General features: G+C 38.2%; 2 protein-coding genes and 1 non-coding gene across 8 annotated transcripts; 2 read left to right on the top strand and 1 right to left on the bottom strand.

Annotated features, from left to right (window-relative positions):
* Positions 1 to 239: 239 nt before the first annotated feature.
* On the top strand, positions 240 to 18,907 carry LOC148350567 (bone morphogenetic protein 1-like). Of its 6 annotated transcripts, XM_088355787.1 has the most exons (22): positions 3,185 to 3,313; positions 4,463 to 4,520; positions 4,598 to 4,645; positions 4,727 to 4,758; positions 5,662 to 5,757; positions 7,307 to 7,469; positions 7,539 to 7,652; positions 7,737 to 7,915; positions 8,624 to 8,729; positions 9,186 to 9,310; positions 9,382 to 9,497; positions 9,958 to 10,060; positions 10,416 to 10,532; positions 10,601 to 10,746; positions 11,872 to 12,067; positions 12,150 to 12,275; positions 13,934 to 14,344; positions 14,501 to 14,626; positions 15,478 to 15,605; positions 15,669 to 15,882; positions 16,860 to 17,110; positions 17,223 to 18,906. In XM_088355787.1, exons 4-22 carry the CDS (start codon positions 4,740 to 4,742, stop codon positions 17,355 to 17,357), a joined length of 2,871 nt encoding a protein of 956 aa, XP_088211913.1. In that variant the 5' UTR covers positions 3,185 to 3,313; positions 4,463 to 4,520; positions 4,598 to 4,645; positions 4,727 to 4,739; the 3' UTR covers positions 17,358 to 18,906. The 6 variants fall into 6 exon arrangements, with proteins under 6 accessions (XP_088211912.1, XP_088211915.1, XP_088211911.1 ...); XM_088355788.1 differs by lacking the exon at positions 4,727 to 4,758; XM_088355786.1 differs by lacking the exons at positions 4,463 to 4,520; positions 4,598 to 4,645; positions 4,727 to 4,758 and having other exon boundaries at positions 240 to 3,313; positions 13,934 to 14,097; positions 14,164 to 14,344.
* trnag-ucc (transfer RNA glycine (anticodon UCC)) lies at positions 12,854 to 12,925 on the top strand. Its single transcript has one exon. It is a non-coding gene; the product is annotated as a tRNA-Gly (tRNA).
* On the bottom strand, positions 18,469 to 27,470 carry trim69 (tripartite motif containing 69). The gene is made up of 6 exons (XM_088355793.1): positions 26,667 to 27,470; positions 24,389 to 24,484; positions 22,983 to 23,216; positions 22,484 to 22,506; positions 22,296 to 22,411; positions 18,469 to 20,581 (listed from the first exon to the last, which is right to left on the bottom strand). Exons 1-6 carry the CDS (start codon positions 27,264 to 27,266, stop codon positions 20,037 to 20,039), a joined length of 1,614 nt encoding a protein of 537 aa, XP_088211919.1. The 5' UTR covers positions 27,267 to 27,470; the 3' UTR covers positions 18,469 to 20,036.
* Positions 27,471 to 27,998: the final 528 nt, after the last annotated feature.

Raw genomic sequence — 27,998 nt, 5'->3', positions numbered from 1 at the left:
CCTATATTTTTAATGTTGCATTGTGGGAGTTACAGGAGTAATTTACAATAAATTCAAGATTTTAAAATACTATGTAATTTAATTGTTGACATTTTTGAGACCTTTAAACTGTTGTTTTTTTGTCTTTAAAAGATAACGCAAACTATGTAGGAAAAATGCACATATTTCCCTTTTTTCAATAGCACAAAGGGAAAAGTGCATGCACAGCAAGTACACTATAATGGCAAACTCATGCTGCTGTGCTCCACATCTGGATCGGCTATAGTTTTTGTTCCAAGAGTTGGAGTGAAACAGATGTTAGTGATCATTATTGAAATGATGGGATATTTGCTTACAAATAGTATTGTTTTGCTTCTGCGATAAGTGTCTGTGGTACGCATGAGGTTTGTAAAAAAAAAAAAAAAAAACTTTGTGTTTTTAAAGATACACTTAAAACCCTAATTACAAGCCAACAGATTACCCCACATGACAAAGTCTCAATCAGCATGCCGACAAAGAGATCCTGCCGTTGTTGTTCTTTGTTCAGTGCTTAAGAAAAGAGGATGCTTGCCAGGAACAAGTCATTGCTGCTTCATCAATTATAATGTTCCCGTTGACATCGCCCTGAGCATCTGACAGTTCCTGACCTGTCCTTAAGCAACTTTGCTTTTCATTGGATTCCATGTGGCTTTTTTACTCTTTCTCATTTTATTTTTCTTCCCTTTAGCAGATAACGGTTTATTGTGTGTAGTGAGCAGTCCTGTTGATCTGGTGTAAAACAAATTTTTAAGTGCAGTAAGATTTTTTTTGTTACTGACTTGTGTGTATTGTGCAAAACATGAAATATGTATTGATAGAAAAATCTTGGTAGCCATCATTGACTGCTATTTCAGGGATACCCCGCGAGCCAAAAAATTACTTTTCCAATTACGAAGTCTCATGCTGTTTCGGGTTTCCTTTCCGCTCGTGACTTCCTGTAAGTTCCAACACACAGCACCACTCTTCTCCACAAGTAGTTGCCTGGAGACTGGAGGTCACTCAGGCCAATCGGAAGCAGTGGTCGGTGCCTGTAAAAGGCCACTAGCTTCAAAAGTGCACTGCTGAGTTAAAACTCATTTACACTCACCATTTGCGTGAGTGAATTCACTGGGGGGGATAAATGGCTCATTAGATTTTTTTTTCATTGTGATTTTTCACCGCCATGTCACAGTGAAAATGAGATATTAAGAAGGGAAGTCTAGTAAGCATTTAGGCTTAACTCGAGGGACATGTGGAAAAAAAATGAAATAGTTGGCATGATCTTCGAATTTAGTAATCTGACTGCCACACCACTCACAAGTAGGTTTTTTTTAGTCTCGGTTTTAATTGCCCTTGTTAGATTTGATGACACTCAGGTCCATTTCAGCCAACTGTGAACATAACATTTTTTTTAATTTTTCTTCAAATTGTCATGATTTGTTTCGACTATCCATCCATCCATTATCTTCACCACTTATCCTCAACAGGGTCGCGGGGGTTCTGGAGCCCATCCCACCTATCTTTCGGCAGTGGCCAGCGGAGACCCTTAACTGGTTGCTAGCCAGTCACAGCAATTGAAAACATTATGTACATTTTAGTATAATTTAAGTCAGGACAGTCATTGTACCCTTGTCGATTATTCTTCAGCAGATAATATTGAAGACTTCTTTCTTCTTTTGTTTCTGATCTTCATTAGATAAAACTATGTTAATGAATAAAATCCGGTCTATGCTGTATTTAAAAAAAATCAAATATTTTTTTACCTTATTCCTGGAACTCTCTTATATTAGTCAACAAATTTTAGTTTTTGTGGATTGAAGAAAATAGTTTTCGTTTATTTTTGTAAATGGATTTTACATTAATAACCAGGTTAAATATACTTAGCCTTAACACTAACACCACTCTAACCTTAACCTACCCTAACACTTACCTTCTAACCTTCTTACCCTAAGCCTAGCCCTAACACTAACTCTGACCCTAACCCTAAACCTAACCAATGCTAACCATAACCCCTAATTCCTAGCCACACACATTCAAAGTCACAGATGTTCTAGTGTGTAACATGCAGATGACGAACCCAAGTAGGAGACCGTATGTCCTATACATTTTGATTTGATGTTTGATCCATTGATAGACTTGTCAATTTTTTAATAGATTGCTAAATATTTAGTTAGCAGCACCTCTGTACTACAGTAGCTCAGGAGGTAGAGCGGTCGTCTTGGGATCAAGAGATCGCAGTTTGAATCCCGGCTCCTCCGTGTTACATGTCAAGTGTCCCTCGGTAAGACACTGACCCCCTAATGCCCCCAATAACATGGCTGCATGGCCGCTATTGGTAAATGTGAAGCACATTGTAAAGCGCTTTGGGAAGTCTTCATTGACTTGAAAAGCGCAATATAAATGCAGATCTTTTTATTTTTATTTTTAAACGTCATTGGGGGACAATAATAATGTCCAAAACCAACTGTTTTCCCCCTTTGTTTAAATCAGGTGACTTAAAAGGGCATCTAGTTTTACTTTTTTTAATTTCAATTTTATCAGTAATCAAAAATCAGTTATGTAAAAGATGGACGGATTCCTCTTTAAACTCAACATGAACTTTGTTTATGTACAGAACACGAAATAGCTTCTTCACTTGCCTACAAACATCTTTTTAGACTCTACGCGGTCTGTCTACCGTAATAACTTGTCTGCTGCGCAGGCTCGATCAATTACCGTCTATGACAAGTAAATTTACCTAAATGATTCATTATTCCATATTGTCAAAGACGTTTTTAATTGTAATCAACCAATGTCCTTTTTTAAAATACAGGGACATTTTATGATACCAAAATTGAACAGGAAAAAAATCTATATTTTAGTTCTGTAACGTTGCATTATATATTTCAAGTGTTTGTTGTAAAATCTTCATCTTACATGCTATCTGACAGTAGGTGAGTGACATCAAATGTGTGTCCTGCAGTGAAGGGTGGCGTGTGTGTGCGTGTTTTACTGTGTCTGCGTGTGCACACGGTCCTGAATGTCCACTAATCTCTGCAGCAGAATGGAGACCTGAAAGAGGAAAAAAACACAGCTCTTTTAGATTATAACACTGTCCAAAATTCTTTGACATACGTTATTCTCTTTCAAGAATCTCCATTTCATAACTGATTTGATTTGTGATTGGTTGACAGTCATTTTTAAATCATGTTTTTTGCTTCGGCATATCTGTTTTTATTCTGTTTGCGGATCTGTCATACGGCTGACTGGGAGCACACAGGGGAAAAACTTCAAAATGTGGATGATGAGATTGATTACAAGGATCCCTGCAAAGCAGGTAATAGCATTTTTTTTCTCCTTCTTGAATCCTATGTGTAATTTCATCTGTTTCAGTCAATATTCAAGCACACTTTTAGAACTGAGTTCTTCTGTTCAGAATTTGTGCACTTTGTGAGTTTTAAAACTAATAATATTAACAAGTATTCCATCATTCCGATACCTAGTTTAATCCCATTATGTACACTTGCACATAATGGGATTGTCTGTGAAAACTGCATCACATTTTTTGCTTTGATAATGGCTATTTTTTTAACTCCCTTTGTGTGTTTTATTCTACACTCTGTTTAGAATTATAATCGAGTCATGTTTACTTGTATAACCCTTGATTACAAAAAGTCTCAAAGGGCTGCACCGACCACCATTACATTAGATTACATCCACTGATCTGAAACCTACATTTATACAAATTATAAAAACACTGTTTCCAATAGATAATCCCTGTTTTGCAATTTCAAAAGAAACTAACCAAAACTATTTACCTTAAATACAATTTGAGATAGCACATCGACAATAACAGACACGTAGATAGCAATATTTCCAAAATAATGACAATAATCCTGTCACTAATTGTAACTGTAAAGTAACTAACCAACCGACAAACGATTCATGATTTTAAAAAGACTGCGCAATTAGTTAGTTAACACATAATCTCGAGCTTTTTCAAGGTTCTTTTTCACCTGTGACTTCCTGTAAAAGAAATAAATGTAAAATTGCACTCAGTCTCCTCCACAGTAGTTGCCAGGAGACAGGAGGTCGCTGAGGTCAGGCTTGACCGGCGGTGGGTGCCTGTAAAACTCCCTCATGCTGAATTGAGGAAAACAATCAAACGCACTCTTTGTTTGCATGAGTAATTTTACTTTTTGAGGGGGTTACAACCGGCAAATGACATTTTGTTATTACAAAATAAACGTGCTGTCTTAACAATCTTAGGTTGTGTGAATGGTCACATTAGTGGAAATAAATGTACTGTATTTTCTAGACAATAAGGCAAACCTAAATATAGGACACACCTTCAAAAATAGTATTTTTTAAATGTATTTTTTTTTTATTAGTTACTTGAATTTTTAAATCTGTATTTTTTAGTTAAATTAAAATCTTTGCCAAGGCAAAGATATGTTGTTTTACGTTTGTCTTTGCGAACTGCTAGGAAATGTTGGCGAATAATGGTGGACTAAGGAAACACACATCTGTATTTCTATAAAAAGGTAGATACAAATGTTATAACAACTTTCTGTAATTATGTACACATATTATAATGTATGTTCATGTATGCATATTCAAGGAGAAGGTCAGAAGGTAAAGCTCTCATCTCATCTCCAAGAGTTCACAGGTTTGATTCCCAGCTCCTCTTTGTTATATGTCGAAGTCTCCTTTGGCAAGACACTGAATCCCTAATGCCCCCGATAAGCAGGCAGTTGCCTTGCATGGCTGATGCCGCTATTGGTATGTGAGTGTGTGAATGGGTAAGTTTGAAGAACATTCTAAAGCGCTTTCGAAGGTCTGCAATGACCTGAAAAGCGCTATATAAATGCAGACCATTTACATTCACAGTATATATAAGGGGGACACCATAAAGTGCATGAAATTAAAATTTATTTTATGGATGAGGCGGCATTAAAAACATCAGAAAATATAGAAAATGTATTTAATAGAACATAAACTATCATCAAATCTTGTTTAATCACTAGAATAAATTCATTCATAAATGGTTACCATATCCAGTGCATTTATTAGGTTTTTAATTTACAAAGGCGATTGCACAGGAGGCCAATTTGTGATTTTATTCCTCACTGCTGTTTGTTGTTTTGACTCTTATGCACTGTTTACTTTATGTCACTATAGGCCAATTATGTTGCTCTTCTTTGATTTTCACACACATTAGGGTGGTTCTGATTTTTGTAATCTAGGAGATTTAACAAAAATAAATTGCTCAAGAGAAGGCTTTTAGAACAGATTTGGAATTTGGCATTGTAAGGGTTTTTCTGTGTTCAGTCGTCTCCTGTTCTCCTAGCAAGTTCAAAATCCATTGACGTCTTCTCTCTTTATTTTGAGTGTCTTAAAAACTATACATTTATTAGTTGCATTTCATTGTAATTATTCACTCCCATTTTCAGGCCTGTTTTTCTTTTTTAGGTGTGCCATATGGTCTGGAATATACAGTACATGTTTTAAACTTTCTGTTTAGAATAAAGGTTCAATGTTATCCAGTATGATAACAGTACAGCAGTAAAATGTGTAAGATCTGCACTAGTTTAAATTTGTTTCTAAGAGAGGATATGTGCCAAAGGAATTGTTATTTATACATTGCTTTACTATAAATCTTCATTTTGTCCTTCATACTTGTAGCTGCATTTTTGGGAGACATTGCCTTGGATGAAGAAGAACTCCTCATGTTTAAAGACAGCCTCAAAGCAGAAAGTGCCCGGCTAAATCGGACATCAGGTATAATATTTAAGGATGCTCTAATAGAATAACACAGAATATATCTGGTATTGGACACTGATACCACTTAACCGGCCTGTGATCACTTGAATGAATTGTTCCAATTGTTGAGCCAGATTGGGTCAAAAACTTAGTGATCCACGATTTGATGAACGATTTGCCCACCACGACCCCAGTTTTGTTTTGAACAAAATGTTTCATTTTTTGAGGGTAGTTTTATACATATTTTGTTGCTTTAAACAAAGTTTCTCATGCTGAATTTTTGTAACTGGTTTCTTTATTTTATTTTCTTAATATTGTAATACCACTTTTATGGTAGGGTTGTTTTGTACAGTATGATTTAATCTGATTTTTGTAAACCAAACTTGGTGTTACGGCTTATTTGCAACCCACTATTTTTAGTCTCCACTGTACATTCCAAAAATGTTTTTTAACAACAATTTTTATTCAATAAAATTGATCATTCTTGGCCAACTCTAAAATAGCCTTTTTAAAAGCTATTTAGGTTTCATCTTAAAGCAAAACAAAGCATGGTTTGGGTGTGCTTTGAAAATTACAGTTAAAAATAACACTCATCATTGCTCGTACCCCTTCAATTTTCTGTTGAAAAAGTTTGGACACGTCTGTAATGAACAAATTACATGATTTTGGAAGGTTAAGAAAATTTCTGGATTAAAAATAATAATTAGAAAATTGGGAATTTTTCTGTATAAAACTACCAAATATTGAGGGTTGTTTATGCAACAGAATCTAAAAGGTTTTATCACATTAACAGAGTGGAACGCTCCACCATATTGGGTTATTTAGGATAGGATATGATAGGATAGAATAGAATAGAATAGAATAGAATAGAATAGAATAGAATAGAATAGAATAGAATAGAATAGAATAGATGCCCTGTGTCTGGCTGGCAACCAGTTCAGGGTGTCCCCTGCCCACTGCCCGAAGATAGCTGGGATGGGCTCCAGCACCCACGCGACCCTACTGAGGATAAGCGGTTCAGACAATGAGTGAATGAATGAATGAATGACTGAAGAATAGAATAGTCAATTCAAGTCAATTCATGTTTATTTGTATAGCCCTTAATAATCACAAGGAGTCTCAAAGAGCTGCACAAACCACAGATGATTGCAAACCACAGACTATTATTACACCATCCCCTGATCTAGAACCTACATGAAGGCAAGGAAAAACTCAAAAACCTCAACATGAGGAAAAGGAAGAAATCTTGAGAAGGGACTGCACATGAGGTGATCCCTCTTCATCTTTGTTTACAGCGGCATCAATTGTTTACAATCAGATTAGATGAGACACTCCAGGAAAAACATGCAATAAAATACTTAAAGAAAAAAAATATATATAAAAGAATATTGGCGTAGCTAGGCATCTAAAATAATCATTACATGATTTTTGCCTAATTCTTAGATTTGGAGTTTGAATATTTGTCGTCTCCCTTATTGATGCAACCCATATTTCCATCGATATATATCTTTTTCAAATTTGGTTGTCTACTAATTTTGTCACTTATCCTTTTTCACATTCCCTGTAGTTAACATCACTTCCAATAAGATCAGTATTAAGAGAGCAGCAGTGAGGCAGCGCTATCGTCGGCATAACTGCGGAAGGAGGAGGAGGGCAGCCACCTCCAGGTCTGAGCGGATTTGGCCTGATGGCCTCATACCGTATTTGATCAGCGGTAATTTCAGCGGTAGGTTCTGGCTGAGGAGGACTGCCACATCTTGGAACAGTCAAACTCTGATTTAAAGTTCCTTTGCAGGTAGTCAGCGGGCCATTTTCCGTCAGGCCATGCGCCATTGGGAGAAACACACTTGTGTAACGTTCACGGAGAGGACCACTGAAGAGAGCTACATTGTTTTCACATACAGACCTTGCGGGTAAACTGGAGGACCTTTTACCTATTCCAGACAAGATTACATGCAGTTTAGAAACTATAGATGTAAAAAATATTCTCCCTGCAGGTGTTGTTCTTATGTGGGAAGGAGAGGCGGCGGCCCCCAGGCCATCTCAATAGGAAAGAACTGTGATAAATTCGGCATTGTGGTTCATGAACTTGGCCACGTGATCGGTTTCTGGCACGAACACACAAGACCAGACCGGGACGAGCATGTGAGCATCAACAGAGACAACATTCAGCAAGGTATTTCATCTAGGTTTACATTAATAAAACTGGACCTGACACCCTTGAGCAGTGCTTCTAAGTGTGCCTAAGATTTAAATAAATGCAGTTTGAAAAGAAGCATGTTATAACCATTTAAAATGAATCAATACATGATTTCGTTATTTCAGGAGGATTGTACGTAAAACTAATGTTATACTTACTGGCCTACACTTTTATACACAAACATAAAGGGACACTGTGTAATATTTGACCAGTAAATGTTGCTGTAATGTGTAGTACAACCAAGTGAAATATATATGGCGCTGTGTACTGGTATGTGTATATCTATATATGTTCCGTATGTATATACTGTATGGTGTTCCTTGTATATGAACAATGAATGCAATGAATATTGTTTTTCCCCCACTAAATAATTAACAATGTCCCTTTGACTTAAAATAACCCCTTAAAAAGTCGTTTAAATTGAAATTTAAAAATTTTGTTTAAAAAGGTTAAATAAAATGGCAATTATATCAAAATAAAAACAAGTTAAAAAGAAATATACATAATTTTGTCTGAACCTAAAAAGTGTGTTAGCTGCTTTTCAAAATCTATATTTGTGCCTTTTTTAATGCATGTTACAAGTACTTAGCTGAAAAATCTATTAGCATGGTAAACATTTTTTTTGAATGGGTTGATAATAAAAACAACTGCTTTAAAATGTTCCTACTATGTGCACATCAACAGGACAGGAGTACAACTTCCTGAAAATGGAACCGGGCGAGGTTGACTCACTTGGCGAAGTGTACGACTTTGGCAGTGTGATGCATTACGCCAAGAATACATTCTCCAGGTTTGTTCAAAATTATCCACGAATCAATGGTACAGCCAATCTGCAATCAAAAGTATATTTGCCATCGGCCACTTCAACATCATTCACAAATGAACCTCACGAGTATCCAGTACATGTTTTTCCCCTCGTTACCCGATTTTTATTGCAAGTCATGTAGGAAAGCTAGACTAAATAAAAGCCTTTTGTTGCATAATTTGAGCTGGAGTGGCCGTTTTTACCTCTGGCATTCAGCAGCGTGCTCCGCTAAACTGGCTGGCAAAGGCCAAAAGCCTCCATTCAAAGCCCTGTGTTTGCACATGCCTGCCATTCATGGCCGTATCACCATGGGAACAACATGAGTAAGCCCTGAACCAACTGAGAGATTATTAAATGATTATCAATACATTTATAAGGGCCACTGGGTATATTTGTATAAATTTGATTATGACTCACTCTGGTCGTCTTTTTTCCCCACAGAAGTGTCTTCTTGGATACAATCTTGCCCCGTTATGATGTTAATGGAGTTCAACCTTCTATTGGGCAGAGGCTCCGGCTGAGCCAAGGCGACATTGCACAAGCGCGAAAACTCTACAAATGCACAAGTAAGATTTCATTTTCGTGCCGTTTATAATAATCACATTTCTACTATCGATAAAACATTTTTTTTTGCCAGAATGCGGGGAAACTTTGCAAGACAGTGCTGGAAACTTCTCCTCCCCTGACTTTCCCAATGGCTACTCTGCATATGTTCACTGTGTTTGGCGGATCTCCGTCACCCCTGGAGAAAAGGTGAGATCCACATAGGAGAGAAGTTGAAAAATGTACAGTTAAGTTAAGTTACTGCTCACCTTGCACAATGTCTGACCATTTCCTTTTTTCTGCAATATGATATCTATGTTTGCACCAATGCATATGCTGACTATTTTTTGCACTATGATGACTTTGCACCAAATGCAATATTGCACAACCCTTACGATACCAACGGTATCACGACAACACTGTATGTAACATCCCACATGCCGACATTTCTTGTGTAAATACCATATAAATTATAACTATAGCCTTATCCCCCTTGTTTTATAACCTTATCCTCTCTGTTCCTTTATCTTCTTGGCTCATACCTCACTGTGAATGTGTAAAACTGGAGTGTCATGCCCAATTTCGTTGTCACAATATGTTAACCCATTTTGTAACAATGACAATAAAGGTATATTCTATTCTATTCTATGTAGCTATTCTTTTCTTTCAGATTGTCCTGAATTTTACCGCAATGGATGTCTTCAAGAGTCACTTGTGCTGGTATGACTACGTGGAAGTTCGGGATGGCTTTTGGAAAAAAGCTCCACTGAAAGGTTTTTAATAGTGAAGAATAAGATCAGGGGTGTGTAAACTACTGCCCAGGGCAACATACGGCCTCTTGGGCTTTTGGATCTGGCCCGCTAAATGGAAATGATTAAAATATAATGACAATTTGTATGAAATGATAAAAGAAACGTCCTAAAAATGTTGATTTGGTGCTACTCTTGTCCTTAATGTCCCTTTGTGTGAAGCAGCAAATTTGAGACCGTATTTAATTTCTTTTCCTCCTGGCGCTTCTGCCAAATCTTTGTACCCACTGCGTCACCTGACTCAAAAAGATTGCCCACCCCTGAATAAAATGATGATGCTTGACTCGTTTTGAGACGGCAATGTGATTTACCCTGTTAGGTCGTTTCTGCGGGGACAAAATCCCAGATTCCATCATCTCAAGCGACAGTCGTCTTTGGGTTGAATTCAGGAGCAGCAGCAGCTGGGTTGGAACAGGTTTCTCAGCTGTCTATGAAGGTACACGATGTGGCCGCACGTGTCATCTTCTGCTAGGCTGAAACATTGCTATCCACTCTCCTGCACAGCTATCTGTGGTGGGGAGATGGAGAGTGACAACGGACGAATTCAGTCCCCCAATTATCCCGATGACTACCACTCCAATAAGATGTGTGTGTGGAAAATCACAGTGGCAGAAGGTTACAAAGTTGGTCTTTCTTTCCAGTCGTTTGAGGTAAAATACAAAATTGAGGCCACGGTGGTATTTATTTTATGTACCGAAGGTTCTGTACTATACAATTGTCTTTTGTTATATTTTTTTTCATATATAAAGAAAACCAAGAAGGCACATGGAATTATAGCTAATGTAAGGGCTAGGGCTGCACAATGTATTCAAAAGTTACGCAGTTGCAGATTCATTGATCAGCTGGAATATCTTACTGTACACAATTCCATAACATTGAATGCAACAGGAATCAAACTCAGATCGTTGGATTTTATACACTAGACCACTAGGAATACAGACGACATGTTATATTTGATCTCATCATCACATAATTTTCAGTCACGGTACCAAATTGTTGATGTTATTATTGGGCCGGGCTGTGGAAATATTGTCATACATTAAACCGGTCTATAGCACAGCCGACTTGCAAAGACTTTTACAAAGCATATGAGATTCGCAACTGAATGAGGAAAACGGCGTTGTAGGAAGTAATTTGGTCCTCCTGAAAAATATAAATAAACACATGTATTCAAAAGGTTTTTCACTGAAAATGCTTAGTTTGAGCTGAGAAAAGGTGAAGTAACTTTCTCTCTACTCTAATGTATTTGGTATGTGACTAAAAATAACGTCATGACGAGATTAGACCTAATGCCTTTCATGTGTTGTCTGTATCCCTACTGGTCTTTTTAATAGGAGCTGTCACTTTCCCGGCTGTGATCCAAATTCGATTCCCATTGCATACACTGTTATGCAACTATGAATACCCATCCATCTCCCTAGTGCCTGGTGGTTAGAAATTGGGGCTTACTGTTGCTATCTGTTTTGATCCCCATCGCCGCTATTGTTACGCATTTGTGGTCAGCGATAAGATCATTTTATCCAATTAGCAGCACAAATATGGTAAAGCATTTTGTCCGCACATAAGACGCAGCGGATTATAAAACGCACGTTCAAATGTCTTGCCAATTTGGGGTTTCTGACTGTCTTTATGGTCCTGAAAATGTGGGACACTAAATACTTTTGAGCTGTATGGTTCTTGTTGTATTATTGGATCATGTAGATTTGTTCATTTTTCTTCTGGCACGCAGTTGGTATTATCAGTGTTTACTTTTCTACCGGTGCTTTTGACTGCAGCTTGAAAGTCACGACAGCTGCGCTTACGACTATGTAGAAGTGAGGGACGGAGGATCTGCGGACAGCCCACTTCTTGGACGCTTTTGCGGCTTTGACAAGCCAGATGACATCAAAAGCAGCACCAACCAACTTTGGCTCATGTTTGTGTCTGACGTCTCGGTCAACAAGGCCGGGTTCTCTGCCAATTTCTTCAAAGGTCTCTGTCGCACATACCAACCATTCCTGCAGTTTTCTTTCCAAAACAAACTACGAATACATCCCTGCTGTTTACTTTCCAGAGATAGACGAGTGTGCCAAACCCGATAATGGTGGCTGTCAGCAGCACTGTCTGAACACTCTGGGCAGCTACAAATGTGCATGCGATCCTGGATATGAACTGGCTGCAGACTGGTCCAGCTGTGAGAGTGAGCACTCAACTCCTTTATTGATGATAAATATGACGGTCAAAAAGAAATAATCAACCGAATTATTTGATGTGAAACGTTAAAATGTCAATTGCTTTCCAAAAATTCAGCAAACGCAGTGATTTTTGCCAATCACTAATTGTGTGAACTCCAACACATTGTTGCGCCTACAACCGTGTACTGTGTATCGTCAGGACCCTTCATTAATGTGTTTTTGTTTTCCTGCCACCTTCCCGATAATAGAAATTTTAGGTTTATTAGGTCAATCTCGTTTTAAAAAACGTAATTATAAATAAGTCCGTTCACTTCAAATATCTGGTATATAACGTAACTGGAAAATAGAAGCAATTGTTTTTCTTTTCAACTTTTAGTTCCGATTACAAGTGTAGTCTTTCGAAAAAAAAAACGCAAGATCGGTGCAAAATACAAATGTATTTTCTCCCTGGGATGACCTGGTTTATAAAACAGAGAAGAATTTAGCCAGTGTAGTCAGTTTATCGCATCCGTGTCTTAAACGCTATTGTCCAGCAATTTGTTCAGAGGGTGAATAACGCTACACATGTATAGTACTCTACACGGCGTTGGTGGTATAGTGGTGAGCATAGCTGCCTTCCAAGCAGTTGACCCGGGTTCGATTCCCGGCCAACGCATAATCTTTTTTCCCTAAATGTATTTTTTTTCTTCTTACTTTTATCAATACATGGATTACAACATGCTTGACCGCATAACACTTAGTTGGTATCAGGCTACCAAATATTTAGCAAAATTTATTGAGGAAGAAACCGCAGTTTATAAAGTGACCGCTAGAGAGAGACATTTTGTTAAATCTGAATTTTGGTCCATTCTCACAAATCAAGTCAAGTCATGTTTATTTGTACATCCCTTAAACACAGACTACAGACTATTATTACACCATCCCGTGATCTCAAACCGACATGCAGAAGGAAAAACTGAAAACCTCAGCATGATGAAATTAAGAAACCTTGAGAAGGGGCTGCACATAAAGTAATCCCCCTGCCGATCGAAATTTAGAGGGCTGAACATTCCACTGCACCTGGTTCCGAATGAAGATCGCTCTCGAACCTGCGTATCTTTCCTTTGCTCTTGGGATCACTCGTAGAACAGAACTTTCCGAGCGAAAGCCACAAGCAGGAACATGGAGGGGAATAAAATCTGAAAGATATGAGGGGGCAAATTCATGGATTATTTTATATAATACCAACAGAACCTTAAAATCACATCTTGAACTCCAATCCATCCTTTCAAGGTACCAGATTTTCTCTCTCGTTTATAAGGGTTAGAAACTGCAGTTGCTATAGCGACCACAAGAGAGAGACATTTTGCTAAAACTGAGATTTGGTCCGGTGTCAGGCATTTTGTAAAGACATCCCATTCACTTCGTCTACTAATCCTTACTACTTTCTCATAACGTGCAATTATAAGTATCATCTAAACTCAACAACTTCAATAGATAAACTGATTTATTTCATTGTAATATACTGAAAGATGCTTCTAATAATTTGGCTGCAGTTCCCAAGAAACGGGCTTTTAGACGTATTGTTATATGTCGAGATGTATGTAAAAGTAATATGGAAGCACAACCCACATTTTATGTCACATGACTGTAAAATTCTAACATAACCATTCCCCTCCATCAGCAACAGCCTGTGGTGGCTTCATCACTAAAATGAACGGCTCCCTTAACACCCCAGGCTGGCCGAAAGAATACCCGTCCAACAAAAACTGTTTGTGGCAGTTGGTGGCACCCATCCAGCACCGCATCACTCTAGTGTTTGATGTGTTTGAAACAGAAGGCAACGATGTAAGTGAACAATTGATTTGCAGCGTGAAACACATCATTGTTAATGGAAACGCTGGTGCCCACCAGGTGTGTAAATACGATTATGTGGAGGTGCGGAGTGGCGCCAATGCCGACTCGAAGCTGCATGGAAAGTTCTGCGGAGTGGAAAAACCGGAGGCAATCGTTTCGCTGCGCAACAATATGAGGGTTGAGTTCAAGTCTGACAGCACTGTCTCCAAGAGAGGATTCAAGGCTCGCTATTTTTCTGGTATAGTGACACGTTTGATGGATGAACTGATCCATGATCTATGATGAATGTTTCCATCGATTCGAAACGACAGATTTTTACCCAAAAAATGTTATGCTGCCTTGTTTATTTTCAGTGGTCATACTGCTTGTTTAATCTTCCCACCTGTTTTTGCAGATATGGACGAATGTTCCGAAGGAAATGGCGGTTGCAAGCATGTATGTGTGAACACAATGGGAAGCTACAGATGTCAGTGCCGCAGTGGCTATGTCCTGCATGAAAACAAGCATGACTGCAAGGAAGGTACCCAAATGTGATTAAAAAAAAAGTTTAAAAACTGTTATAGGGCTAAAAAAGTTTGAAACATTTAAAGAAATAAAAAATACAATGTTTAGGGTAATCCTAAGGGGAATACTTAAAGGAGCTGTACGGCACTTTGTAACTCTCTGCCTATAACTCCTGGCTTGTGTCATCATTGCAGCCTCAGTCAGCTCTTTCATGATGTACGTGCAAGTACGTGCATTTCTTTGATGCGCTTGAATAAACTCTTTATCATCTTTCTTGGGGTTTGGTAACGCAATTTGACTCAATTTGATGCTGGCTTTTTCTTACTTTCATCATTTTCATGCTACACTGACAAACAGAAATAAAAATGAAACCTGTTTGGACTTCAACTTTTTAATGACACCTCAAACGACGCACCCCACCTTCAAATCCGAGATATGGGAGAGGAGCCTTTGCATTTGATTTGGATTTAAATGTATTTAACATTCTTGTTATAGTTTGAATCCTTGTTCATTCATATTGTTTGCTATATTAAATATCTATTTCATATTGTTTTATCCGCTAATAATTAATCAGGGGCAGTAACCATTTTACTGCATAAACAAATACTGAGGGACTAAAAATGCTTTAGAATAGTTGTTTGGAAGACATATTTTACTCAAAGGAGACCCAGATATTTCTATTTCTCCCTGTCATTAACTAAACATATTCTGTTGTGATTCTTTTGCATCACAAAGAGGAAAAAAGCACTTCCTTTTACAGCTGGCAAACGCAAATGCTACTAAGTTTAGGAGAAGAGGAAACAATGTGGCCGCCAAATGACGCAGTATGCATTGTGTTGTTGTGAAACCTGGTCTCTGTTTTTTTAGCTGGCTGCGATCTGTCACTCAACGGAGCATCAGGTACAATCAGCAGCCCCAACTGGCCTGATAAGTACCCCAGTAAGAAGGCCTGCACTTGGACCTTGTCCACGACTCCGGGTCATCGAATCAAACTAGTAAGAAATAATAAAGGGGGTTCCTATCGTGCGTTTCCTTAACCCTGTGATTTTTCAAATCAGGCCTTCAATGATATCGACATGGAGGCCCATCTGGAGTGCACCTATGACCATTTGGAAATCTTCGACGGGAGCGATGTCCGTGCCCCAAGATTGGGTCGTGTCTGCGGAGTCAAAAAGCCCTCGCCCATCCTTTCAAGTTACAACTCAATGTACTTAGTTTTTTTCTCCGACAACTCAGTGCAGAAGAGAGGCTTTCAAGCCTCATTCACAACAGGTGGGAGAAAACTGACAAATCCTTTTTTTTTTAAAAAAACTCATTCAATGCAAGACCTTTCTCTCAAATGGGATGATCTAGTGCCAGCAAATTTTTGCCATTTTGACTCATTTTTGAAGGCTTACAGAAATGTTTGTTCTGTATTTATGAAGGCATAAAACATATCAAAAGAAAGCTTGAAACCTCATGTTTCAGTCGAGAAAAAAAACTGTATGTCTAACTTTTATAATTTTATAGTAATCACAGTTGGACATTGCTAAGTTCCTTGAAAATACTCTTTCCTCGGAGAAAGTTTTTTGGGAAAAACGGCTTTTTGTGAAAGGATGCATTCGGGATACCTCCAATATCTAAACAATTCTATCAATAAAAAAGAACACTGAGCTTATGCATGAATAAAGCATGAACTTTGCAAGAACTTTTCAGCGCCCGATGTTTCTGGTGACGTGATCACACAAGTTCAGTCACCATGGCAATTGCATTCCTGCCAATCTGCACGAAACGTCATCCCTCTCTGCCCTCTATATGATGAAGGGACTTTGTTATCTTTTTTAGAAAGCTCTTTGAAGTTTTAACGGTACTTTTTCAAACCTTTGCTTTTTTCACCACACTGCTTACTACTCGTAATTTTGGGCCGCCTACACACTTCAATCGCTGGATACAGAAATCAACACTCGAAAGTGGAATCTCCTCCATGTGTGGACAAAGCCACTCCTGCCATTTATTGGTGATTTAAAACACAGAAATAATTCCCAGAGGCTTGGTACCCACTGATGAGCTGCGCCAAACCCTTTATAATATTTTATTTTAGATCAAATAAAAAAAAATCATATTTTTACGTTTTGTCACTCATGGGCAATGCTTCTGAAAACATATTTATACATCATGGCATTGAATGAGTTGATAACAATGCTCGTAAAAATTGTTTTCATTAAAGCAGGTTCAATTTTTTTTAACCTACTATTTTGTGGTTATTTCAGAGTGCGGAGGAAGTCTTAGTGCTGAGGTCAAGACAAAAGATTTGTACTCCCATGCACAGTTTGGGGACATCAACTATCCTGCTGTCTCCGACTGTTATTGGGTCATCTCTGCTGAGAAGGGTTATGGAGTGGAGCTTCTCTTTCAAGTGTTCGAAATCGAGGAGGAGCCTGACTGCGGATACGATTATGTTGAGGTCTACGATGGACCTGATGTAAAGTCCCCAATATTGGGGCGTTTCTGTGGATCTGGGGTAAGATGACTCTACAACACCAACATTATTCTTGTAAGCACCATTTCAAATAATAACAACATCGAATTATGCTTAAGTCTCATTTTGTTGGTATGGTTTTCTTTCTGAACAGCCTCCAGACGATATCTACTCAGCTGGAGATGCTCTGGTGTTAAAATTTCACTCAGATGACAGCATCGGGAAAAAAGGTTTTCATCTGCACTACACAAGCACAAAGTTCCAGGACACTCTTCATGTAAGCCATTGACTCTTGTTTTTTAAAAAAAAACTTGGAACAAGATCAGCCTGACACTCCCATTCCAGCAAGAAGCAGACATACCACAAATCCACAAATGTACCACTCATATTTACTTAAGTGAAGCCAAGTCAACAAATTACATATTTACTCACTGTGTTACAGTTTTGGATGAACAATAAGTGGTAGTTTTCAATGACTTTGAGCTTTAGAGTCGAGCACTTTATAATGACCTTTTTGTAGCCTGTAGAGGATTTAAAGGCAGAAAATTATGTGGTGCTTTTGCACAAGAGGTCCAGTGTAAAAATTGTACCATCCCTATAGCTAATATAAGAGACAAATTCATTTATACCCGATGTGTAACACTAAACACTATTAACTTTATATCCTTAAAATATAACAAACTGCGGTAGATTTCTCTGGATTAAGCAAAACTGTGTCAGTAAATTTGGTTTATTCCGTTTTTAGTCTCTACTTGGTCACTGGTTTGATCAGTACATTTGTTTTATATGTGAGCTGATTAATAACAAATTCAATTTTCTTCACTGTGCAGATAACACACAAACACAAAACTAAAATGTTTTGGAGAAGCTCAATAAATTAATTGAATTTTTTTAATGCGTCACCAAAAAATACAATGACGCTCCCCTACTTACGACCATTTGACTTACGAAAAATGGTAGATACGAACATTTTTTTCGGGATGTCGAAAAATATCCGGACATTGCTGTGTGTTAGATTTTGTATTGTGCACCTTTTTCCGAGTGCAGGACAGTACTGTAGTGCTTCTTTCCCCTGCTACCGGCGTGTAGTGGCGCTGTGAGAGGTCACCCAGCATCCACCCCGAAGAAGAAATCCGGCTTATACTTTGTTCGTGTGTAAACATACAACATGTACTGTATCTCTAGCGCGCTAAGAACTTTGACGGGTTTTTTTGTTTAATCTCTCGTGCATCCATTCAATATGGTTGGTGTAAAGTCAAAAGAAGAGGCGAGCCGTTTCTTTTGAAACGTAAAGTGGAATAAGAAAGCTTGATGCGGTTAAGAAAATTGTCGGATCGCTTTTTTTCTGCCACATTTTACCACGGAGGAGGACCTCTTGAAGCCCATCTTCTCAAAGTAAGTTAAACTCAGCTTTATTTATCTTTATAAAGCAAATTATTTTATGAAATATTTATTTTTTAGTAAAAAAACAATACAGGTTACTTATACAAGCCTTAAACATACAAATATAGCACTGAAGCAACTTTCGAACAAAAAAGTAAAATAGTTGTTAGAATTCTAATATACATAAACAATTTCACAATTAGAAATACTTTCTTTATGGGCGACAACTACCGGTACACACTTATAATACCAAGGAATACTTCACCCGCTTATCCATCATATTGAACTTTTTATTTCCCTTTGAAGACTATCATAACGTCTTTACTTCATTGCAGGGTCTGATTTTGTTTCATTCCCACTGTCTGAACACTGTGTGACATGCCTACTACTGGAAAATCTGAGGGTTTTGTTTTAAATATAATAAAATATCTGTGTTATAAAACTGCCTTCATGTTATATATGTATATATCATATAAACTGTATACATATCGCAGTAGTAGTAGTGGTAGTAATAGCAGGAGTAGTATATCCGAACAAAATCAAATGATACATCAATAAACATATAAGTCAATTGAAAATTTGATTATTTATTCAATGTATTAAAAACACTTAACATATGTGTCCGTAAATCCTGTCTACAGGCTTGGAGAATTGATCTAAAATAAATCAACAGTAATATATCTCTCATGAAAAAAATAATAAATGTCACAGTCACTTTGAATCAGGGGTGTCCAAACTAAAGCCAAAGAGCCATTTTCAGCCTGCTGACCATCAACTCAGTGGCCTGCAGAAAATTCCATGCTGAAAAATGTTTTGTTTGAAAATGTAGGGAAAATTTAATTATATTGAATGATAAAAACGTAGTGATCATTGTTTGAGTGTTGTTAAACAACTCATATTAAATTGTTTTATTGGCAAAACATTTTTTCTATTTTAAATGTCTTTTTCTTATTTTAGGAAGTGCTTTTGTGTAAAACAAGAAAAACACCGTGCAAATTATTCAGCCTTTAGGCACAATATAATTTATTTTTTCATCTTAATCATTGTTGTTGTTTTTTTACAACCAAAACTGAAAGCTACAAATTGAATAAAATAAGAGAAAATATACCTAAAATGAGCTCTCTCAAATATTCAATTATTAAAGTTTAAGTATAAAATAGCTGTTTTTTCCTATGACATTTTTATATCCGCAATATTTGTATTTTTATTAAATGGATCCAAATCTATAGACATAAATTCTGTTTTTGAGCTTTTTTTATACAGTGGTTTCCAACATGGTGCCCGCAGGTCCCAGGATATCACGTAAAGTCCCCACGGACTTCTGTAAATAGCTCACCAGCGCTGGGTCATTGTGATTTTATAGTAAAATTATTTTTTAGTGATTGTCTTAATTCTAATAATTAACCTGGTAAAAACGCAATGACAACATAGTAGTAACATTGTAAGTTGTTATTTTAGAAATGCTAATTAGTAACAAACAGTTGCTCTCAGCTTGAAAAAGGTTGGAGACCCCTGGTTTAATATGTTTAATAACATCTAAATGATTTCTGTAGCCCCCAGAAGTAAAAGTTTGGACACCTCTGCTTTAAATCTTTGGCAAGAAAACTTTGAGAGGCTCATTCTCATGCACTTTGTCCAGAAATCCCAAATTGAAGTAAGGAAAAAGCGTCTCACTGAAGATCTCCCTGAAGGTGTACAAATGTGTCATGGTTTCTGCATTGTAAAACGAAACTAGGCCTCTTTTGTAGTCCAGGTACACCCCGATCCTGGCCAACGGTTCTTCCAGGGACAGAACCGTTGGCGGGGATGTACCGGCCATGTATTGTATCCCGTAAGAGAGCGAGAGGGTCCAAAAGCCGTTTGCCGGAAGAGCTTTGATGACTCCCTTCCTGGGTACCGACTCTCGAGCCACACCTACTGTCCATACGGTACTGCTGTAGACTTCGATTTCCCAGTAGTGTCGCCCGTGAGTGAAACCCTGGCTCCCGAGCAATGACAAGGCGGCGTTGAACCTGTGCGGGTTGTCCTCTACGGCGTGGTTGAAGGTTTGGTATCGGACGCAGGTTAGTGAGGAGGTGAGACTGAGCCAAGGGTTGGCTGTGCTGGAGTTAAACGTGATGGCCGCAGGGACTGGAAACAAATGTGGTCACAAAGGATTTATTGAACACGCATCGTGCAGTTTTCAATTACAATATTGCTTGTATTGTGTATGAAGTGTACTATTTACTTTTATCCAGGCATGAAAATCTCTCACCTTTCAGAGAAATTTACCGTTTTGAAGTATGTGTAGATCAAAAGAGGACGTTTTTGGAGGTGGGTATGAGGATATTGTGAGATTTCCCAGAGTGAATCGGGCATTTGAGGTGGTGTATTCGAATTAAAATTGGTGTCGTTCGCGCGGGCAGGAGTACTGTGTTTATTCGTGTTTAACGTGCATTACATTTGATCTCATTACCACACTAATTTTTATTCACGTTACCAGAGACTAATGTTAGAGAATGGAGAATAAATAGGTTGTCCTGAAACAACTCTTAGGTGTAGCTGATGATGAATCGGACTTTGAAGGACATGAAATAAATACATCGTAAATTTGATGTTAGTATTGTGTACACAGTTGTAAGTAAAGGCTTTGAATCATGGCCATATCTATTCAACAAGTTTGTCACTTTAAATGCTTAGTTTGAGCCAAGATAAAGTCAAGCAATATTTGACACCCTGAACCGGTTGCCAGACAGTCGCAGGGCACACAGAGACGGTCAACTCACTTGCTCATTCACACCTAGGGACAATTTGGTCCGGCCTATTAACCTGATAAGCATGTTTTTTGGGAATGTGGGAGGAAACCGAAGTGCCCGGAGGAAACCCACGCAGACACGGGGAGAACATGCATACTCCATACGGGGAGGCTTCGGTAGCTGGACTTGAATGCTAACCTCCGCGAACCACCCAGCTCTGTTCCGCCCATATAAGTATATATCTTAAAAATAACATAATTGTTGTAAAATAATAATTAATTATCAATTTTTGTAGCCAAATTTTTTCGTGCCCCCTAATTTTTAATTATAAATTGGTATAAAATGTCTTTCACTTTTCCTCAGTTCGAACTTTGCGAATGGATGCATTATACAAATACCGTACGGAGTTCTTTTTTGGTGAAAAAAAAGGTGTGTTAAACACAAATAAATACGGTATATACATTTATTTAGTTAGATAAATTTAAAATATCTATATATGTATGTATGTATGTATGTATATATGTGTGTATGTATATATATATATATATATATATATATATATATATATATATATATATATATATATATATATATATATATATATATATATATATATATGTAATGTTTGTTTTATTTTTTGACCTTTTTTTCTGCAACCCTAGCTCTTACAGTTGTTTAAATGTCATACACTTTATCATCCAATTGACCTGAATATTTGGCAAATAAAATTGGAATTACATATTTACAATTACAAAACTAATTCTCAAGATGTTTGTTATATTAAAAGTATTTTTTTTTTAATTTTCTGACTTTTATGTAATTCTATAGTTTTTATAGTTGTTTGAATATCATATAGTGCAGTGCACCTTATAGACCAGAAAATACAATACATAAGATTAAAATTACATATTTACAATTACAGAAGCAAATTTCATTATGCTTTTATATTCACATAAATATGGTATATCAAATCTATTCATTTTTTTGATAACATTATTATTACATATATTATAATTTATATAGAATATAAATTAAGATAAAAAAATCAATCATTATTGCATTTTATTTATTATACTCACTATCATTTCTATTTATTTTACGGTAATTACCTGGGTAAATACTGCCTTTCATGGATTTCCACACTCTGTATTGCAGGGGCCCGGCAAAACGGCCCTCACACAGACTGGGAGGTGTAAAAGCCGGCTTCTCGAACTTCAGCGAGGGTCTGCCAACAAAACCAAACAGACGCAATAAAAACAAAGCCCCTCTGGATTTGAGCGTCTTTTCTCACACTCACCTCTGTAGCAACATTTTGATACTCTGAAATGAGAAGGGAAAGAGTTCTGATTAGTTTTCTTGTATCTGACATGAGAGAAGCCTTTTTGTTTTTCCACATGACATCAACGTCTGAGTTTTGATCCCACCCGTTGGGAGCACCGGCCGGGAAGGAAAGTCCCGCGTTTCTGGCCAGATTCCGACCCAGAGGCTCAACGAAACTCCTTATCCTCCCGATCATTCAATGAGCTCACTGACCAACATCCTGTCCGGCAGAGACTCTTTTGTTATCTGGAAGCGGGAACGTCTTGACCCTCGAAACATTAGCTTGCCGGAGCTTCTGGCTCCTTTTAGATGCTGCGTAGACTTGACAGGAAACTTAAAACAGTCCCACCCAGCTTGGTTCAATTTAACGTTCTTATGTCTACCCTACTTCATAACGACGAACTCAGCGTTTTCCCTCCGTAATCACCTCCGCAGCTGACTCAATAAATGGAACGGGGGAATTCCATTTGACTTACCCGAAGTAAGATGAAGGGATCCTGTTGCCTTAGCTTGTCCTCTATCTCTTGGAGCGCTCTCTGCAGACGGGAGATCTCCACACAAAGCAGGGCCTTGTGCTCGTCCAAGCGGATCAGCTCGCGGCGCTCTTCCGTCTTCAGCTTCACTTGCAACATCTTCTCCTCCTGGTAGAGGAACTGGTGCAGGTCGCTGAATTGAGCTTCGATTCGCTGCTTCAGGTCAGCAGTGTGCTCCTGGGGTTGTGGGGAGGCACACAAAGTATATGAAAGAATGCTCCAGGACTGGGCACCAAAAATATGAAATCATAAATTACAAACCTGAGCTGTACTTACCAGAATGTTTACAAAAAATCTTATCATGCCCTAAACATATGACAGTTCCTTCCCAGTAAGAACCTCACCATTTTGGAGCAAACTTGCAACCAGGGTTACAAAAGAATCCTTTTACTCATTAAATGCAGATAATGAATTGTGATGTTTTGACTGTCACAAACAACCCTGGATCCACTACTGCTGATGGGTAGGCGTGTTTGTATCGACCTACAAAGTACAACTAAATACAGTTATGGTGGCTGAAAGGTCGCTGAAATTCTCCTCAAGTAAATATTTTCCCTACCGTAAAAACTTGCATCTAAGCCAAATTTACAACTATAAAACACAGCAAATCAGGGGGAGAGCTTATGTGCGCATATTTGGTTGTTTGTCATCACTGAATGGTAGGCAGGGCGTGAGAGGGGCATTCCGTATACAGGAACAACAAAACCAATCAATCAATGGGGCAAATATAAGCAGTGAATTTATGGTAAAAGTGTGCTGAATTTGGTTCTTTTCATTTTTAAAATGAATTTTGCAATACACCATGCCTGTAGAAAAAAAGAAAACCTCTTGGACAGTACCCTGGACTGGAGAAGGAGATCTTCGAGTGGTTTGAAGCCCAGAGACAAAATGGATATGGAGTGTCTCGGCAAAGGGTTCATTTGCAAATTCTAAAGATTGCACAAACCAGACCAGGAACTATGAAGGCTTCACTGCTTCGTAGGTTGGTGTACACATTTTCTTGTATTTCTTTTACTATGTCGCTATTTCAAAGCAGTTTTAGGGGGTTAACTTCTATGCAATATGCACGGTAATTTGTAACTAAACACTAGTTACTTTCAGAGTAACGCGCTACCTTTTAGTGTCAGTAATCTAGGAGGGTAACTGAATAACATTTTAAATAAAGTAACTGTAACTAATTACCGATTTTCTGTAACGCGCCCAACACTGGTCACAACGGAATTAGCTCAAAGAGAGCACTGTAAAGTATTTTTGGTGACTCTAGCCCGAGAATATTTCTGACCTGATTCTCATTTACTACAGTGACACAAGAACATGTCACATCTACATTCAGAAATAGGATTTCTCACCTTAAGATTTTTGACCTCTTCCTCAGCTTCCCTGTCACACTGCATTGCTGTGTTGAGCTCGGCTTTGAGAGAATCCATGGAGCTGTTCATAGACGCCTAATTGAAACAGGAACAAGAACTTTGTACTTCATTCCCATTGACAAAAGGTACTTAATTATGGCAAGTCTCTTATGATGAGGTAAGATGCCAATGTTTTTTAATATATACTACTTGATGAGTTTCAAATAAAATCAAATGTGTTTGTAAAGCACTTTTCAGGCAAAAAATTGCCCCTCAAAGTGCTTTATAAACCCAGTCAGCATACAAGACAGTAAAATCGCCGCTAACCCCCCTTCGCTCCTGACAACCCAAAACACCTCATATACATACACATTGGTTAAAATACAATGAAACATGAGTAGTGATAGAGATAAATTATGATTATGGTAAACACAGACTAGCCATGTGAGGAAAGGGAAGGAGATGGCCTCAGGATTTTAAGCCATTGAACCACAACCTAACTGTGTGGTACTCCTAAATGAGGAAACACTGATGTATAAAAATAGAAATAAAAATTTAAAAACAACTGCAGAACAAAACATAAAAGTATGAAACAAAGGCAAAGCACTATACAGTAAAAAATTGTAAGTCAAACAGATCAAAAATAAAAATGATCCATTAAAAACCATAACTAAAATGTGAGCCTCCTCCTAAAAATGTCAAGGGTCCCTGCAGACCTGATGTCCTCCGGAAGACTGTTCCATAGATGAGGACCAAAGTGGCTGAATGCTGCTTCACCGTGGCTTTTGATCCTCACTCTGGGAACGGTCAACCAACCCCTTCCAGAGGACCTCAGGGGCCGCAGGGCTGATATGATAAAAGCAAATCAGACAGATAGGATGGCCCAAGACCATTGGGAGATTTAATAATTATTAAAAGCACCTTAAAATTGATCCTAAAAAGCACAGTGGGTCAATGCAGCGATTTAAAAACTGATGTATTGTGAGTCTCCCCAGTCCTCGCCAGCACCCATGCTGCTGAGTTTTGTAATAGCTAGCAATACTCTTTTCGGGAAGACCAGAGAGCAGGGCAGTTCAACAATCTAAACAATAATATATAAAATCATGCATCAGTACCTCTGTGTCTGCCTGAGAGAGAAATGCACGGACTCTGGCTATATTCTTGAGATGATAAAATTTTGAGTAGTTTTTGATATGTGGAATAAAATTGAGGTCAGAGTCGAAAGGTCTAAAATCTTGTAGTTTTGGTAAAAAGTTTTTCTCTCTGTGTTTCAGGACCAATGCATAAAACCTCTGTTTTGTCCTGTTTGAGCTGTAGGAGGTTTTCTGTCATCCCTGACTTGATATCTGAAATGCATTTTAAAAGGTTATCTATGGGACTTGTGTCATCAGGGAACACGGCCATGTAGAACTTAGAACTGGGTGTCATCAGCGTAAATATGGAAGTTGACCTTGTGTCTCCTGATGAAGTCCCCAAGGGGAAAAATATACAGATTGAAAAGCACTTGTCCTAAAATTGAACCTTGTGGAACCCCAAATGTATCTTCATGGGTTCTGAAGGAATCTGTTTGTGAGATGAGATAGGAACAAAACCAGTTTCAACCTTTGGAGTTAGTATGTCTGAATCTCAATTTAAAGATATGATCGGGCCTAAGAAATCCAGCCCGACCCAACCCAACCTGCAGGTATTAAAGCACAGCCCAGCCCGAGCCCAACAAATGTACTTGATTTAAGGGACTGAGCCCGAAGCAAACCCAAAAGTGCATGCTTTATTTGTAGATGGTAGAGGAAGGGGGTTTTGGGCCAAATACGCCACCCCAAGCACTCACCTACTGTATAAGTATACACTTTTTGTTTAATTTACATCCCGCAAAGGATATTAAAACTTTTTGGATGGATTTCTATGTTTTGGTTGTGAAACAGTCCTCTTGGAAAGTCTTGAAAAAAATTATTAAGCTAATTATGTATTTAAGTAAATTTAGCTTGTTCCACTAGCGGGGTTTTGCTCACGTAAAGAAAAATCAGAATCATTTTAATAATATTTTTGTAAATAAGTATATTTAAATGAGCAAAAATATCTACCTCTGTTGTTTAAGAAACTTTTAAGGATAATAATAAATATTGTATGTTGAAATTCTCATGTTTACAGGTACTGTTCTTTAGATGTATGACTGTACTAGGCAGAAATTGCTGACTTTGATTAAGACACGAAGGGAATTCTGTTCCGTCAAAATTTGAATCCAGCACCAGTACGCACGATACGTTCCACATCTGCTTACCCTGTACTTGAGTTCCGCTTCCTCCACGCACACCATGGTGTGGTTCCTGTGTTCCTGCGAGATCCCGCACACCAAACACACCAGCTCCTGATCCTCTTCACAATAAAGCTTCAACTCTTCTCGATGCCGACTGCAACGCGGCACCGGCGCCTTGCCCACCACGGCACCTTCGCCCAGCGTTGCTCCAATGCCTCCACTTTCCTCCAGCCCATGACAGTAGCTCTCCACGATATTGGCCACGATGCGATTCGGCCTGTAGCTCTGGCCGGGGAAGACCTTCCTGCACTGAGGGCAAGAGCCCGACACCCCTTGGCTGTGGCCCCGAGGCCCGGTCCAGTAGCCTTCGATGCAGCTCTGGCAGAAGGTGTGATCACAGGGCAGGGACACGGGTTGCTTGAAGAGGTCCAAACAGATGGAGCAGGTCAAGTCTCTGCTGATTCTGTTAGCTGAGTTTTTGGGCACGGCGGGGGATTGACGTTTCTCTTTGGCCGGTGGCACAGCAAAGTTTTTCCTCTCCTGCTTGCAGCTTTGGTTGAGTTTCTCCACATTCTGCAGATACACAGACTGGATTTTCTTGACTTCTTTCTGGTTCTTGCTCATGTCTCTGCCGGACCTCTTCCTTCTGCGGCCTCTTTCCTGTTGACATCCGTTGATAGTGAGAGGAATCCCCTCCTCCTTCTCCTTGCTAACCGCCTCCTCTCTCCAGACAGTCGCAATACATCTAAGCCAGGAAACAGAGGCGGGAAAGAGAACTTGAACCACTCTTTTTTTTTTCTTTTTTTATTTAACCACGTCTGGCTTACGACAAAGCTCCGCACCACAGCTCTCTTTAATGGCACGGGCAAAAAATGTAAAATCTGCTTCACGGGCCTCTGAGAACATATCAAGATGAATCCAGTGAGATTACCATCACCTGGGTCATCAAAGAACAAGTACCAACAGGTTCTAAGTGCATTGTTTCTCAAGCTTATTTGAGTCCAGGCACACATTTTTCATCCACTAAATTTTGTGTCACACTGCCGATAGAAGTTCATCTGAAAAAAAAAACATTTTAAATGTATTCAACTTAATTTTCAAAGAGCATTCTTAATAACCTTTTAACATTTTTAATGTAATAATGTTTTAACATTTATATTTTCAAGTATAAATGGATAAATACACTAAATACTGTACATTGTAAGTTTTATGTTGGTATCGCGTTCATAGTTGTCAGTAAAATATTTGAATCATGGCCGCATGTATTCAGCAATGTTTGTTACTCAATGTTAGTTTGAGGTAAATTCTATACAGATTTTTAATTTAAAAAAATGAGAAGTGCGCATTAAACACAAA

The sequence above is a fragment of the Urocampus carinirostris genome, chromosome 16 (genome assembly GCF_059441175.1).
Source record: "Urocampus carinirostris isolate Australia breed hairy pipefish chromosome 16, RoL_Ucar_1.0, whole genome shotgun sequence".
In the NCBI taxonomy this organism is placed as follows: Eukaryota; Metazoa; Chordata; class Actinopteri; order Syngnathiformes; family Syngnathidae; genus Urocampus; species Urocampus carinirostris.
This window is presented reverse-complemented; position numbering and strand designations above follow the sequence as displayed.

Excerpts from the sequence above, each read along its gene's own strand:
- LOC148350567 (XM_088355785.1), top strand. The coding sequence starts at position 3,184 with ATGTTTTTTGCTTCGGCATATCTGTTTTTATTCTGTTTGCGGATCTGT. Across the intron at positions 9,311-9,381 it reads AAAACTCTACAAATGCACAA|AATGCGGGGAAACTTTGCAA; the intron begins GTAAGATTTCAT and ends TTTTTTTGCCAG. Across the intron at positions 10,747-11,871 it reads TTTCTTTCCAGTCGTTTGAG|CTTGAAAGTCACGACAGCTG; the intron begins GTAAAATACAAA and ends TTTTGACTGCAG.
- trim69 (XM_088355793.1), bottom strand. The coding sequence starts at position 27,266 with ATGAGCAAGAACCAGAAAGAAGTCAAGAAAATCCAGTCTGTGTATCTG. Across the intron at positions 22,412-22,483 it reads ATCAAAATGTTGCTACAGAG|ACCCTCGCTGAAGTTCGAGA; the intron begins GTGAGTGTGAGA and ends TTTTGTTGGCAG. Across the intron at positions 20,582-22,295 it reads GAAAGGCAGTATTTACCCAG|TCCCTGCGGCCATCACGTTT; the intron begins GTAATTACCGTA and ends ATTTGTTTCCAG.